Source organism: Rhinolophus hipposideros (assembly GCF_964194185.1).
Source record: "Rhinolophus hipposideros genome assembly, chromosome: 13".
NCBI lineage: Eukaryota > Metazoa > Chordata > Mammalia > Chiroptera > Rhinolophidae > Rhinolophus > Rhinolophus hipposideros.
Genome location: NC_138059.1, coordinates 15,690,610 through 15,704,117, shown reverse-complemented (window position 1 = coordinate 15,704,117; position 13,508 = coordinate 15,690,610). Strand labels below are relative to the sequence as shown.

Genomic DNA, 13,508 nt, shown 5'->3' with positions numbered 1-13,508 from the left:
ATGATTGGAAGACTCAAAATTGTTAACGTGTCAATTTTCCCTAAATGGAACTATAGAGTCAATGCTATCTCAGTCAACATCCCAGAAGCAGTTCCCTTGAAATGTAATAAGCCAATTCAAAATTTACGTGGAAATGAAAAGGACCGATAATACCCAAAGACAATCTTGAAAAAGAAAAACAAAGTTGGAAAACTTAAATCACGGAATGTAAACATTTATTATAAAATTACAACTATGAAGATAGTGTTGATTTAGTACAGAGATAAATAGATCAATGGAAATGATTAGAGCATGCAGAAACAGACTCCCAAACTTGATTTATGCAAAGTTGACATTGCTTTGCAATGGAAAATGATGAGCCTATCAATAAATAGTGCTAAGCCAATTGGATATTCATGAACACAGTCGAATATATGCAGCCCATAATTAAAATGGTACGCTGTTTAGCGAATTTTGTAATGTATTTGTCTACTTTGAAAATGTAGTGGTTTGTTTTTATTTCTTTTCTTATGATAAGTATTTATTTTCACAAACGCTTTTCCATTTGTAATTTGGTATTATTTTTCTTAAAGAGGGCTCCTCAAATTGTATAAACTTCAGATAAAGTTCATCATGCATGTGCTCCTGGCTGCATTAGCTTCATTGAACAATTGATTAAAGGGATGGAAAAGTAGCCAAAAAGTGGGGTGTTGGACTTCAAGATTTCTGAGGTGCAGCCATGGTAGATGAAGTTAAGATTCCAAGTATTGCCCTGGAATAGGCAGAAGTGAACGGGGAGGATAAGTCACTGCCCTGAACACAATCCGAGATGTTACATTTTCAATGTGTCAAATCTAGATGAGGCTCCAACTAGGACAGTTGGAAGTAATGATCTTGAGCCAAGTCTTAATCCTTCCGTAGAATAACAGTAGGTAACGTGGGAGGGTGGTGACACAGAGACAAGGAAGGGTCAAGAGATTTAGTACCGTGTTTCCCCGAAAATAAGACCCAGCCGGACAATCAGCTCTAATGCATCTTTTGGAGCAAAAATTAATATAATACCCAGTCTTACTTTACTACAATATAAGACCTGGTAATATAACATAACATAACATAACATAACATAACATAACATGACATGACATGACATGACATGACATGACATAACATAATATGGGTCTTATATTAACTTTCGTATCAAAAGACGCAGTAGAGCTGATTGTCCAGCTAGGTCTTATTTTTGGGGAAATATGGTATGACTTTCTCAGCCTCAGAGAGGATGAACTTCCACAAATATTGGAAAAGTAAGTGTGGCAATGATAAAGTAAACTAACCTTAACTTCTTCAGGACAATTCCTCATTCACACTCAGGTACATACACACCTACTGCCTATCTCTGTTAATTTACTCATTGTCATGGCTTATTAGCTTGTCTGTTTCACCCTACAGACTGTGAACTTCTAAAAGGGAACAAGTCAATAAAAAAGATTTTGAGTCTATTTGCTTAAATAAATATAAGCTGTATGTGGGTATCCTACTTTTTATCATTTTATCCCAATGCCTATTATATAATAGAAACGTTCTAAATGTTTGTTGCATTGAGGATGAAAAAAATGAATAGTAAGTATATTATTTCCTATGATGTAGCCCTCTTTCCTACTCTTTATTTCTTTAAGCACCACTTTCCCTTATCATCAATTTCTACCTTTGACTAAGATTTCTTTCTCCTCCAGAGACATGCCATCAAAATTTATGAGCATGTCCTGGAATTTCAAAAAAATGGAGGTTCAGTGATCTGGCTCACCTGGATTAATTTCATTTTTAATCTGTACTCTGAAATTTATTGTTCTCATTTTGTCAATGGCCCTTCTAAATTTTCCAGTGACTCAGATTAATCTCAACTTTTTGGACTGACCTTAATGCTGTCACTTGCGTGGACAAGGTAGATTTCTGGATGTCAAGATTTCATTTTACAAGTAAGAAAGAATAATTTAGTATAGGTAAATTCAATCTCATAGCACAATAAATGTTTTTACTTAAGCCAGTAATCCTTTTACAGTGAAAGCATCATGTTTTTTGTTTATTTGTTTGTTTACATGCAACCTCTAATTCTTCAACCTTAAGACAGTTATGACAAACATGTTCCTACTCGTGGGCCAAGATAAGCTTTTGTGTATAGCTTTAAACCAGAATTTGTTTGGAGGAAATAGACATTATAAACTCACATTCTCCATCAACTTGCTCAGTACTTGGTATATTTTCCTTTATCGTAACTTGATTTAGGAGGTGGAAACTAACATTGGTTGCTCATCCTCTATGAGTTAAGTATACAGATAATTCCATGACAACATGACATTATCTACTGTATCCTCCTATGATCTTAGGATTTTAAGAACTATTATTTCCACTTTAAAAGTGAAGACATGGAGACTTAAAGAAATTAAGTCACCGTTCATGTTTAGCTAGTAAGTAACAGAGCCAGGATTCAAGTCCTGACTTTTCAGATTTCCATAGTCTTTCGCTCTACCACACTGCTTGGACTTTTTTCCATCTGTAAAAAAGGAAAAAATATTCGTCTCAGCATACTGAGAAGTGGTAACAGGCCTTACATCGTGTCAGATTTTTTAAAAAAGACAACAGCTAATTGTCAATTCAAGAATCTGTTTCCCACGCTATTAAGATCCAGCTAAAGGCTACAGGGATTGCTTTGCTGAAATCTCTTACTCAGATCCACAACCATCGTTGCCTTTTCCAAATACCTACCCGGCATTTTCTTTATTTTACTCTGTTAAAACATGATTGTGTCCCATGTCCTTGACCCCTTATGTGTGCTTTGTTTTCCTCAAAAACCCATCATTTTCCCAAAGCAAGTATTCTATTTATGCTTCTTTTATATTTATCATTGGACTTAGCCCAGAACCAGGATCACAGCAAAACTAGAATCAATTTTCAGACGAGCTCATGTTAAATTGAAAGGATTTATATATAAAGAAATACACTGTTTTAAAATAATTAAAAATACTAAACTATATTCATATGATCTTTTAAGTCCATTTAGGGTTTAGTGGTGATAAGGACAGGTATTCCTTTCAACGTCAATAACAGTTGTCAATAACATTTTTTTCTCCATCAAATCATTGGTTAACTCCTTTGGAAGCACCATGAATTGGGACATCAGAATGATTGGGTTTCAGTATCAAGAGTGCCATTGAATTGCTGGATGTCCTTGAGCAACTTATTTTGCTTCTTGGATCCTCAATTTCTTTGATGATAGAATAAAGAATGATTGTACCTAGCCCCTTGGATTTAATACTATGATACTATGATATTACGTTAATATCTTTAAAGTATCCAGAACAGTACTTGGCAAATGATTAGCATGAAGAAAAAAAAATCTATATTCCATTTCTTTCACTAATGTATTCTCAAAATCTATTGTTATCTTTTTTCCATTTACATATAAGGGATGAGGAATTTGCAGGACACAACTTAGGTGTGAGTAGTTCAATTGTTCTTATCAGGGTATTCAGTGTATTTCCATGCTTTTTGTCCCAACTTTACCTCTGCTGTACATTATCTCTTACCTTGCTGCTTTCGTCATCTGCTAAAGTTTTCATAACCAAGGTCAAACATTACCTCCACAGGAAAGCCTTCCTTCATCCTTCTTTCTAAAGCACTATCTCTTCTAGCTCCTTCCCAGAGTACATTACCTCTATTCAAGGTTTTTCTTACAATATTTATAGCATTCTATTGTCATAGTTTTCACCATTGCCTCATTTCCTCCAAGTATAAGATCTGAGATGTCCCCTAACATACTTAAACTGCATTCTGGCTTTCGAAGACCCTCTCCTTCTGTTTGGGGAGCTCGTGAATGTCTGACATTACCTGGGTCAATTTGGAAAGGCTCAGCAAATCCTTGGGACCCGGGCAGGCACGCCCTTCTGGATGATCAACAGTCAATACGTATGGGACTCTTAATAAAAAGCTCTCAGCAAAACTGTCCAATGCCACAGTTACTAGTGACATGTGATTTTGGAGTCCTTGAAATATGGCTAGTCCAAACTGAGACGGGCTGTCAGTGTCAAATATATATCAAATTCTGGAGACCTAATACCAGAAAAGGAATGGAAAATGTCCCATTAATATTTTTTATATTGATTAGTTGTTGAAATGACAATATGGTAGATATATTGAGTTAAATAAAATATACTTTTAAAACTTTCTTAAAAAACACTCAGCAGACAGTGATGAAGATACTAGCTAATGGGCAGGCAACATAGGACACCCTATGGGCTTTGGAGAGGCTCCCAGTTTTTTCCCTGTTGGTGGTAAAGGATGGGGTTAGGTAGAACCTCAATGCTGACTGTTCCCCCTCACACTGCCCCCCTCAGGTCATGTACCCAATTCCTGGCCACGCCAAACTCCTACTAGGGTACGCCACATATGCTTTTCTAGCCCAGGTAAACTCCAGCCTGTATTTATCCTTCCTGAGTTCTTTCTTTTACTGTTTGCAGCTCACCATTAAAGCATCCACTATTCTACTTCTTCTTTGATTCTCAAGAACTTCAGCCAAACATTTTCTCTTATAAATCAGAATGGACTTCAAGAGTGTATTTTGAAGCTTTAAAAAAAAATCAACATTTCTTTTTCTCTCTCCTTTAATAATTCTGATTCTCTGAGAATTATTATGCTTCTCACTGAATGAGAGAATGGTCACATACAAAGAAGCAGAAGGGAAAATTATCAAGGTTGATATTTCAGTATAATATATCTGACACGACTTTATATTACAGATTTTTGCAAACCTCACATCTCTTCTAAAAATGAGTCAATGCTTTCAAGTCAGAAGTTTTATCCTGTCTCTTTTTATAACCTCTCAAAGTACCAAGCCTTTTGTCTTGCATAGAGGAAGTAAATAGTAAATATTTGTTGAATTACATTGAAAATGCACAATACATCTTTTTGAAAATCTAAGGAAAACGCCACATGAAAAAATGTGGGTGCATAATAAATACACAAGCACTGCAACATTGATCCGTTGATCCATACTCATATGTACAAATAATGGTACTTTTAAAATTTAAAAAAAAACATGCTGAGAATTGTATTAGCCTTGCTCAGAAGGCCACATTATAAACACATGTTATTAAGGTAAGTGACACAAATTAAAATGTTTCTTCCTACTGAAATTTTACATTCGATTTAAATCATTTATGACTTGTTTGAGTAGCTGTGCAGCCAACCCAAAATTAAATTATTTATGTAAAACCATGTTGTATTAGTTAGAGATATTGCAAATGAAATTTAAAATCTGTGTCCTCTGATTTTAGCTGTCTAAGATATTGTCTGTCTGAAATGATTCCCCAATTTATGTAATTGTTCTTTTTGTGGGTATTATTTTTATTCAGGAGACAAAGGGGAAAAGGGTTTGCCCGGGATTCCTGGAGGAAAAGGCAAAGCGGGTATGGTTCCTAATTGTTCTCCTTAATTTCTGGCATGACTCTAAAGGTATTCATCTCAAAAATTGATCCTTTTTTTTTTTTTAATGAAAAAGCAAGAACCTTTTCGATGTGCTTAAATTTATTTTTCTCAGGGTAGAGGGAAGGGAAGTTTCCTCAGTATTTGCTGGTGACTTTTCAAGCTCTGGGGAAGGGGATGATGGCACATTCCATCTCCGTCATACTTTCTGTGAGGAAGTAAACTCAGCCCTCACTCTCTTCAACCAGGAGGAAAATCCACAGCAACAGGACTGTGTCAGCATGCCTTACCTTCCACCAGCATCTCAACCTAAGCCTGGCCAGTCCTTTGTCAGAAGCAAACTGGCCGGTTCCAGAAAGTCCCCATGGTTACAGAACATTCCTTCAGGGACCAGGGAGAGTCTTCCCAAGTACCGAAAGAGAGTTTTATCTCCAGTGCTGGAGGCAAAGAAAGAAAATTGTTTTGGGGGGCTTCACTTGTTTCTATCTACAGGAATATAGTAAACACTAATTCAAAGAACTGTTTTAAATTCCTTATATTTAACTGAGAATATAGAGGCATAAAGCCACATTTGTCTCCCTTTGGCTAGTAAACTTCCTTTACTTTTCAACTACCTAAGAAAAAAACCAAACAGAAAATGTTTACACAAAGCATCCATTAAGTAGAAAGAACAGAATCATTTCAATTTCACATCATTTTCCTTACAGTTCCGTCTCTGTGACAGTATCAGTTGGTAGTCGAAAAGGTAAAGGAATAAAAAGGGAATGAATGGCAGGAATTAAAATCATAGTTAACCCATAAATAGAATAACTGGCTCTTGAGATTGTGAGTTGGATCTATGACCAAGGTTTAAACTTAGTCTTTCAACATTCAAGGACACTCCAAACGAATCATCAGAATTAACATTTGATTTCACCATGAAAGGTTTGTCCTGTCCTGGGAAAGTTGTGTGAGCCAGTGACCGCTGCACTAACAGAAGAGAAGACTGGCTAGAAACATGTCTTAAAGCTGTAAAGATTTTAGTCTGAGATCACATCCTGCGCTCAACAAAAATGCCAAATGGTCCTCAATACCATTGCAGTGGTTTGTCATATTTACTCTTCTTTCTTAAAAATATGGCTTAGTACTGTTTTAAGTCATTTAAAATATTTTAAAAGACATTCTCTGAATTCCTACCGACAATGTAAATTAGTAACTTTGTTTTAAACGAAAAATTACAAATAGAGCCACTCACAGGGAGACACAGCCAGACTAGAATAATATAGAAAGCATTGGGAAGAAAGCAAGGGCTCCTTTCTGTGTGTGTTTTCAACCTGAATTCACAGTTTTTGTCATTGAAAAGGTACTGTCTGTGATTGTGGGAGATACCGAAAAGTTGTTGGGCAACTGGATATTAGTGTTGCTCGTCTCAAGACATCTATGAAGTTCGTCAAGAACGGTGAATATATTCTCTTTTGCTTTGTGCTATTTATGTATCGATTTAGTGTCCTTCAACATTCCAATTCCAATATTCCTAGCCGGAAATACCTCCTCACATAGGGGAGGGCAAAGCATGGGACAGTGTCACCAGTATAAAAGTCTCTCAAAACGCTAATTATCCACTCCGACTCCAGGACACTTCAGGTCCATTGCATGCATTCATACATGTTGCACTGACTGTGTGTAGAAAAAGTTACACTCTGGAGAGAGGGGAATGAATGGTGAAAAGGGCAGAGTTTGGCAAGCCCTGCTTTAAGAATAAAAAGGGACCGAAAGAGTCAGAGTGAGCATCTCAAAAAATAGAAGTAATAAATGAAAACAATAGCTACTTTCTTGAGTACTGGGAATAATAATAATAATGATGATGTAGGTGCTATGATCAAAGCGAAGCTTAGCGAGATTGCCTTATGCATCGACACAGAGCCAGTGAACTGTGTGGAACGGGTATTTGAATTACAGGTGTCACTGATTCCTGTACCCTCAGTCCATATCAATAGGGACATTATGTGTTTCTCTCAATTTTGCAACTTTCGATTTGTGTTATCCCTTGTCTATCTCCCCGTTATAGTTAAGAGGAAAGTGCTTGAAGTGGGGTTTACGTGTTCTCTTCCGAGACAGTATGAATGAGGGAACTGCTGTAGTTACTGTTACAATTGGTTCCATTTTGTTGTACTTGCATTTATCACAATGCAGCTCTATATTTGTTGTATGTTATTGGAAGCTCACAGATGCCATCTTGTGTTCATCTTCATTTTGTACTACTAGAAGCCCAGGAAATGCTTGATATTAACTAAGTGCCCTAATTATAGTTCTGGTTATAACCTGCACACAAGATGCTATCTCTGGCATGACTTGGGCTTGCAAGAATTAAACCAGACCCCAGAGCTTCAACACAGAGCAATAGTTCTTAACATTTGAGTGGTCACATATTTCCTGGTGAATTTTAATTTATGAACCCTAAAAAGTATAATATATGTAGACACCCAGAAGCCTACAACATGTGTACCATATTATGAGCTCATGGTTATTCTGAGTCCCCAGGGCTGTCTTGAAGTGTACTTGGTAGCTCAGTCTACTTCATGTACCCGGAGTGAAGTATAGACAATTTCAATTGACGCACATGTTCACAGCCCAGGCACCAAGTGAGAAAACTTCTGAATTATTCCCCTATCAGTTCAATAAGCTTTTATCATCCCTTGCAGTGTTAAACCCATCGGGGATACAGAGTGACAAAGACATGGTCACTGTCCTCAAGATGCTCGCCATTTAGTAGAAGAGATATACAATTAGACGAGGATATGTTGAGTGCTATGAAGTGTAAGAAGCCATGGTAACATAGGGGACAAGAGTCTCTGATGTCTGTTCAGCATTGGAAAGACTCCTATAGGAGAAAACTCTCCCACTGAGATCTAAAAGATGAATAGGAGTGTGCCAGGTAGAGAAGCAGTGAGAAGAATTTCCACGCACAAAAGGTATGATGTGGAAAAGAGAAGGCCATGTTCATGGGACTGGAAGTATGACAAAAGCATAAGCTAGGATGGGAAAAATAGTCTGAGATGAGCTGGGTGGCAGTTCATATTTATAATGAGTCTTTGTCAAAATAACTCTCTGCTTCAAAGTTGTGTGGGAAGTTAAAGAGGAATGGCAGGAAGGACAAATGGTAGGAATTTGTTCTCCATTTTGATAACTAGAGAATATTAAAGCAGTACTTACCTCATAATATGGCCTTGTGAAATTATTACTAAATGTGGAATACATGAATTTAAATCTGACAAAAAATAGAAGTAATAAAATATACTTTGCCTTTTCTCTTTTTGAAACACATAATCATACTCTTCTTTCCCTCTCTGCAAAGTCATAGCAGGAATTAGGGAAACTGAAGAGAAATTCTACTACATCGTACAGGAGGAAAAGAACTACAGGGAATCCCTGACCCACTGTCGGATCCGGGGTGGAATGCTCGCCATGCCAAAGGACGAGGCCGCCAACACACTCATCGCTGATTATGTCGCCAAGAGTGGCTTCTTCCGGGTCTTCATCGGGGTGAATGACCTTGAGAGGGAGGGGCAGTATGTGTTCACAGACAACACCCCACTGCAGAACTACAGCAACTGGAAGGAGGGAGAGCCCAGCGACCCCTACGGTCACAAGGACTGTGTGGAAATGCTGAGCTCAGGCCGATGGAATGACACAGAGTGCCATCTTACCATGTACTTTGTCTGTGAGTTTGTCAAGAAGAAAAAGTAACTCCCCTCATACTACACATTTGTAATTCCTTGTGACTACCATTGCAGTTCTTTTTATCCATCCTTTTCTTTCTAGTTACACTAAATTTGTTCTGACTCAGGATAAGTGGGAAATGCTAAACTGAGGTTTGGAATCTCTGTCGCCATGCTTGCCTGTGTCGATTTTGAACATTTTCATGCATGGTTTATTACTGAGCCAATAGCTCACCAAGTTACAGGGGTCCTGAGAGAGAGTTTGAGTTACTAGTTGTGTGGGAGGTGGTTGTCTGTGTCTCAAATAAAATGTTCTCCTGGCATTTGCTCTGCCTCCTCTCCCTAGAGCCCTAAACCACTCCCCATCCAGCCCAGTGGGTAATTGGACAGTTGGTTGGTGATGATTAGGATACCCTGCCCTCAGCCAAAGTCAGACATACAGGATGGCCTTCTGTTAGAAATGTCGTGATATTATCTGTCTTTGAATCCAAGATCCCCAGTTCTTTGACCAGTCACCCATGATAGCCATAGTCACACTTGCAAGGTCCTCTCGTTCTCACAAACATAGAGACACTTCAACCCCAGCCTCTCCAAGAGGAACTTCTAGCCCATTGACCTATTCCAGACCATATAGAATTACATAGACTCCTCTTGTGTTTCTAATCTATAATCTTCAGTGAAGAACAAGTGGTTACCTTGGCCTGCTTTCTGTAGGCCCACAACTTAATCTCAGGCCCCCCGATATTTAGCTGTTCGATTTGTGGAGAAGGGAACTTTAGAAATTAAAAAGAAAAAGATAGGGTTTGTTCCAAAATAATATTACTTACAATTCTCCTGCTAAATTGCCCCCTGCTATTCATATGGCTCCACTTTTCCTTATCTTAGGTTCACCCATATCAATTTTCCTCCCTTAGGCTTGGGGAATGAGGGACGGGGTTTGTGAAGCCTTCAGAAAATTCTAGAAGCTTCAAGGTGCTACCAACATATCACTCATGGTTACATTTCCTGGGAGACACTTCACTCTCCGTACTCTCCATAACTGTATGTTGTAAGAACCCCATACCAGAGATGCCCTTTCTAGCACTCTGACATCACAGGAATGTGTCAGGAGTGGAGTTTGGAACATGCCTAGGACTCATATTTACCAAGCGGGTGAAATTCTACTTTGAACTACAGACCAAATCTCTAAGCAGCTTCCATTTGGAATTTAAAAATAAACAGTTCAACAAAACTGTAGATTATCCCATTTTAAACGGCTGTTCCAGTTATAGTTTGTGACATATGATTAGACTGTTTAAAATGCTGGCAAAATGGTTAATAAACTTAGAGAAACAGATCCACAACATATGTTCACCTTAAGCCATCTGTTCATGATTTCACCCATGACTAACTGGTTATGAGATAGGATTTAATTAGGTATTTCTGTGAGTTTAATGAGGGTCACAAACTCAAGTACTACATGGGCCATCCAGATGACATAAATAAATGAAACGGAACAGGTGGGGATCCTAGAACACTGAAAACAGCTTGCCCATCTAATGGAACCAGCTGCTCCTCAGTGGCTGCTAATTTTGCCATCCAGGACCCAATGTCAATACATGTTTTGATATGTCAGGATAATCAGAAAGCTGGAACTTCGGAAGATATCTTTATATTTTTAAACATTGGCGTCTAATCAATTTTTAACCCAAATTTTAAGTCATGCAGAATAGTCTGCTAGCCAAAATCGTGACCTTTCCATTTCTCACCTCTTGGGGAAAGTTCTGAAGGTTCTAACCACACTGAATGACATGAAGATGCAATGACATCAAAGTAAAAATCTCTCAATACCTCATTCAGTCAGCTCAATGCAGGAATTTGTTCATTGTTTGCCATTCATCAAGTTAAATAATCTACGTAGCTACTTATTCAGACTTCTGAGCGGCATATGCTATTTTGAAGGCAAGGCAGTTGATTAACAATTACAAAGAGGACACCAGTTCAAAAGTAGTATCTTTGGGTAGAATGCCAGCCAGGAGCATGAGGAACAAGAATCTAGAAATACTTGAAGGATAAGAAAAGAAGAGAGAAGGAATGGACAATAAGCATTGTCTATGGTCTCTACTGAGATCCATATTCTGATTTGTTCTGAGACCCCAATGTATGAATATTATTGTGTGGATTATAAGTGTTATTATTATTTCTATGATGATCATTATAGTAATATTTTTCTCCATGACTCATCTTTGCTGCCAGTGCTTCCAAGAGGAGATGACAGAGCTTCCAAGAATAGGGTTCATCCTACAACCTTGCTCGGAAGAAATTTTGAAGGCACCACACTCTTAATTAGATTATGAAACTTACTTTGTGCTTTCCAAAAGAAATACCTTCACATATCATTTTCTCATGTGATCTTGATAAACTCTATGAAGTGTGAATGGCAGATAGTTTTACCACCATTTTCTCGACGAGAATATTGAGGTCCAAGGAAGCTAAACAATTGACCAAAATCAAGTCATTTGAGAGAAAAGCAGGACGCCAGCCCGCCAGCCTGCTGATCGAAACTGCCAAGCCAGTATTCTCTCCAACCTCTGTTTATTGCTCTTATATTGAATGGAAGTTCATACACAATTCCCTCGTTATAGCAGAGGCCCAAATAATGTCTCTTTTTTACTTTCCAAAGGTAAAGATTAGGATCGATTAACAGAGATACTGAGGATTCAGAAACTTGCCTTATAAATACGGTGTTCACTGGTTTTATTTCGGCATCCACGAATGTCTGTACATGGCATTAGTGTTGAAGAGGTGACTTAGTAGAATGTCACTACAATTTTGAACATAACTACACATAGAGGGAGAGCAAAGCAGGTATATGAAAATCAAAATTTGCCCCAAATACGAATGACCGCGTGATTCTTTGCCCCATAAAAGAATTCACTAGAAAATTCCCTTAAATAATTAGCATTTAAAATCAATTTTAGTCTCAAAATTTTATACTCAACTCTTCAGAAACATATCTGGACACTTCCCAAGGATGACATAAAGGTTTCAGGGGAAGAAAATTTAATGATTTATTCACAATCTCACAACAGTGCCTTATCAAAGCAATGTATTCTATAACCAGGCAAGAGGAAATACCTTATGTCCGGACAATTGCTCAAAGACTCTAGAAAGGCGTACAGCTTGTGTTGACAGAGATATAATCAGAATTAATTACATTTTGGACCACTCGCCCACAAAAATGGCTGGCATTGAAAAAATGTGTTTTGTCCTGCTTAGGTCTGTGATATCCAAATATGAGCTGCTTTGATTATGAGCCAATTAATTTTCTGCTCTCTTGATTGCGTGCCTTGAGAAAATACGACATCTGTGGAATAGGAAACGTTAACTGAAAGTAGAACCCACTGCATCATCAACAGATTGAAACAAAATGTTTACAGGTATTATCTGTGGTGAGAGAATCATGGTTGGATGCCATACAGGGTAACACAGTTGAGTGTATTACTTTGAAATTAAAAATCTAGACCTCGTGTCATGGCTACCTTGAATTTCAATGCCAACTGTGCCACTCACTGCCCTATTAGGGAAATATTTTCCATACTCTAAGCCTTGGTTTCCTCATTTGTATAGTTCCTCCTCACAGAGTGCTATGACAATTAAAGAAGATAATATACAATGAGGCCAGGTATGTTATATGGATACAGTAAAAACAGCCATCGCTACCAGCAACATGTTGAAAAGATACAAGCCATATTTTAAGACATGTGAAAAATTACTTAAGGAAAAAAATATATGTAAGAATAGAAAGCTGAGAAATAAACCCTCATCTGTAACGTTATTTATCTATGTAACGTCAATCTATGATAAAGGGGGCAAGAATATACAATGGGGTAAAGGTAGTCTATTCAATAAATGGTGCTGGAAAAACTGGGTAGATATGTGCCAAGAATGAAACTAGACTACCGTCTTACACCATACACAAGAAAAAAAGAAGAGAAAAAAAAAAGAACAAACTCAAAATGGGTTAAATACTTAAACGTAAGACTTGCAACTGTAAAACTAGAAGAAAAGATAGGCAGTAAACTCTCTGACATTGTTCTTAGTAATATTTCTTTTTTTTGATATATCTCCTCAGGCAAGGGAAACAAAAGAAAACTAAACAAATGGTACTACATCAAACTAAAAAGTTTTTGCACAACAAAGGAAACCATCAATAAAATGGAAAGACAACCTACTCAATGGGGAAGATACTCACCGGTGATACATTTAATAAGGGGTTAATATCCAAAATTGATAAAGAACTCACGCAACGCAACACCAAAAAAATATTTTAAAAAGTCCAATTAAAAAATAGGCAGAGGAACTGTTTGCGAA

At 37.5% G+C, this 13,508-nt stretch overlaps 1 protein-coding gene across 6 annotated transcripts in view; it reads left to right on the top strand.

Annotated features, from left to right (window-relative positions):
* The window catches only part of COLEC10 (collectin subfamily member 10), a 412,450-nt gene extending 399,479 nt beyond the window's left edge, over positions 1 to 12,971 (top strand). For all 6 annotated transcript variants that reach the window (XM_081071265.1, XM_081071267.1, XM_081071266.1 and 3 more), the window contains 3 exons: positions 5,388 to 5,441; positions 6,800 to 6,895; positions 8,792 to 12,971. In XM_081071265.1, the coding sequence (XP_080927391.1) occupies positions 5,388 to 5,441; positions 6,800 to 6,895; positions 8,792 to 9,183 (542 nt within the window). In that variant the 3' untranslated portion in view covers positions 9,184 to 12,971. The remainder of the gene's footprint in view (positions 1 to 5,387; positions 5,442 to 6,799; positions 6,896 to 8,791) is intronic.
* Positions 12,972 to 13,508: the final 537 nt, after the last annotated feature.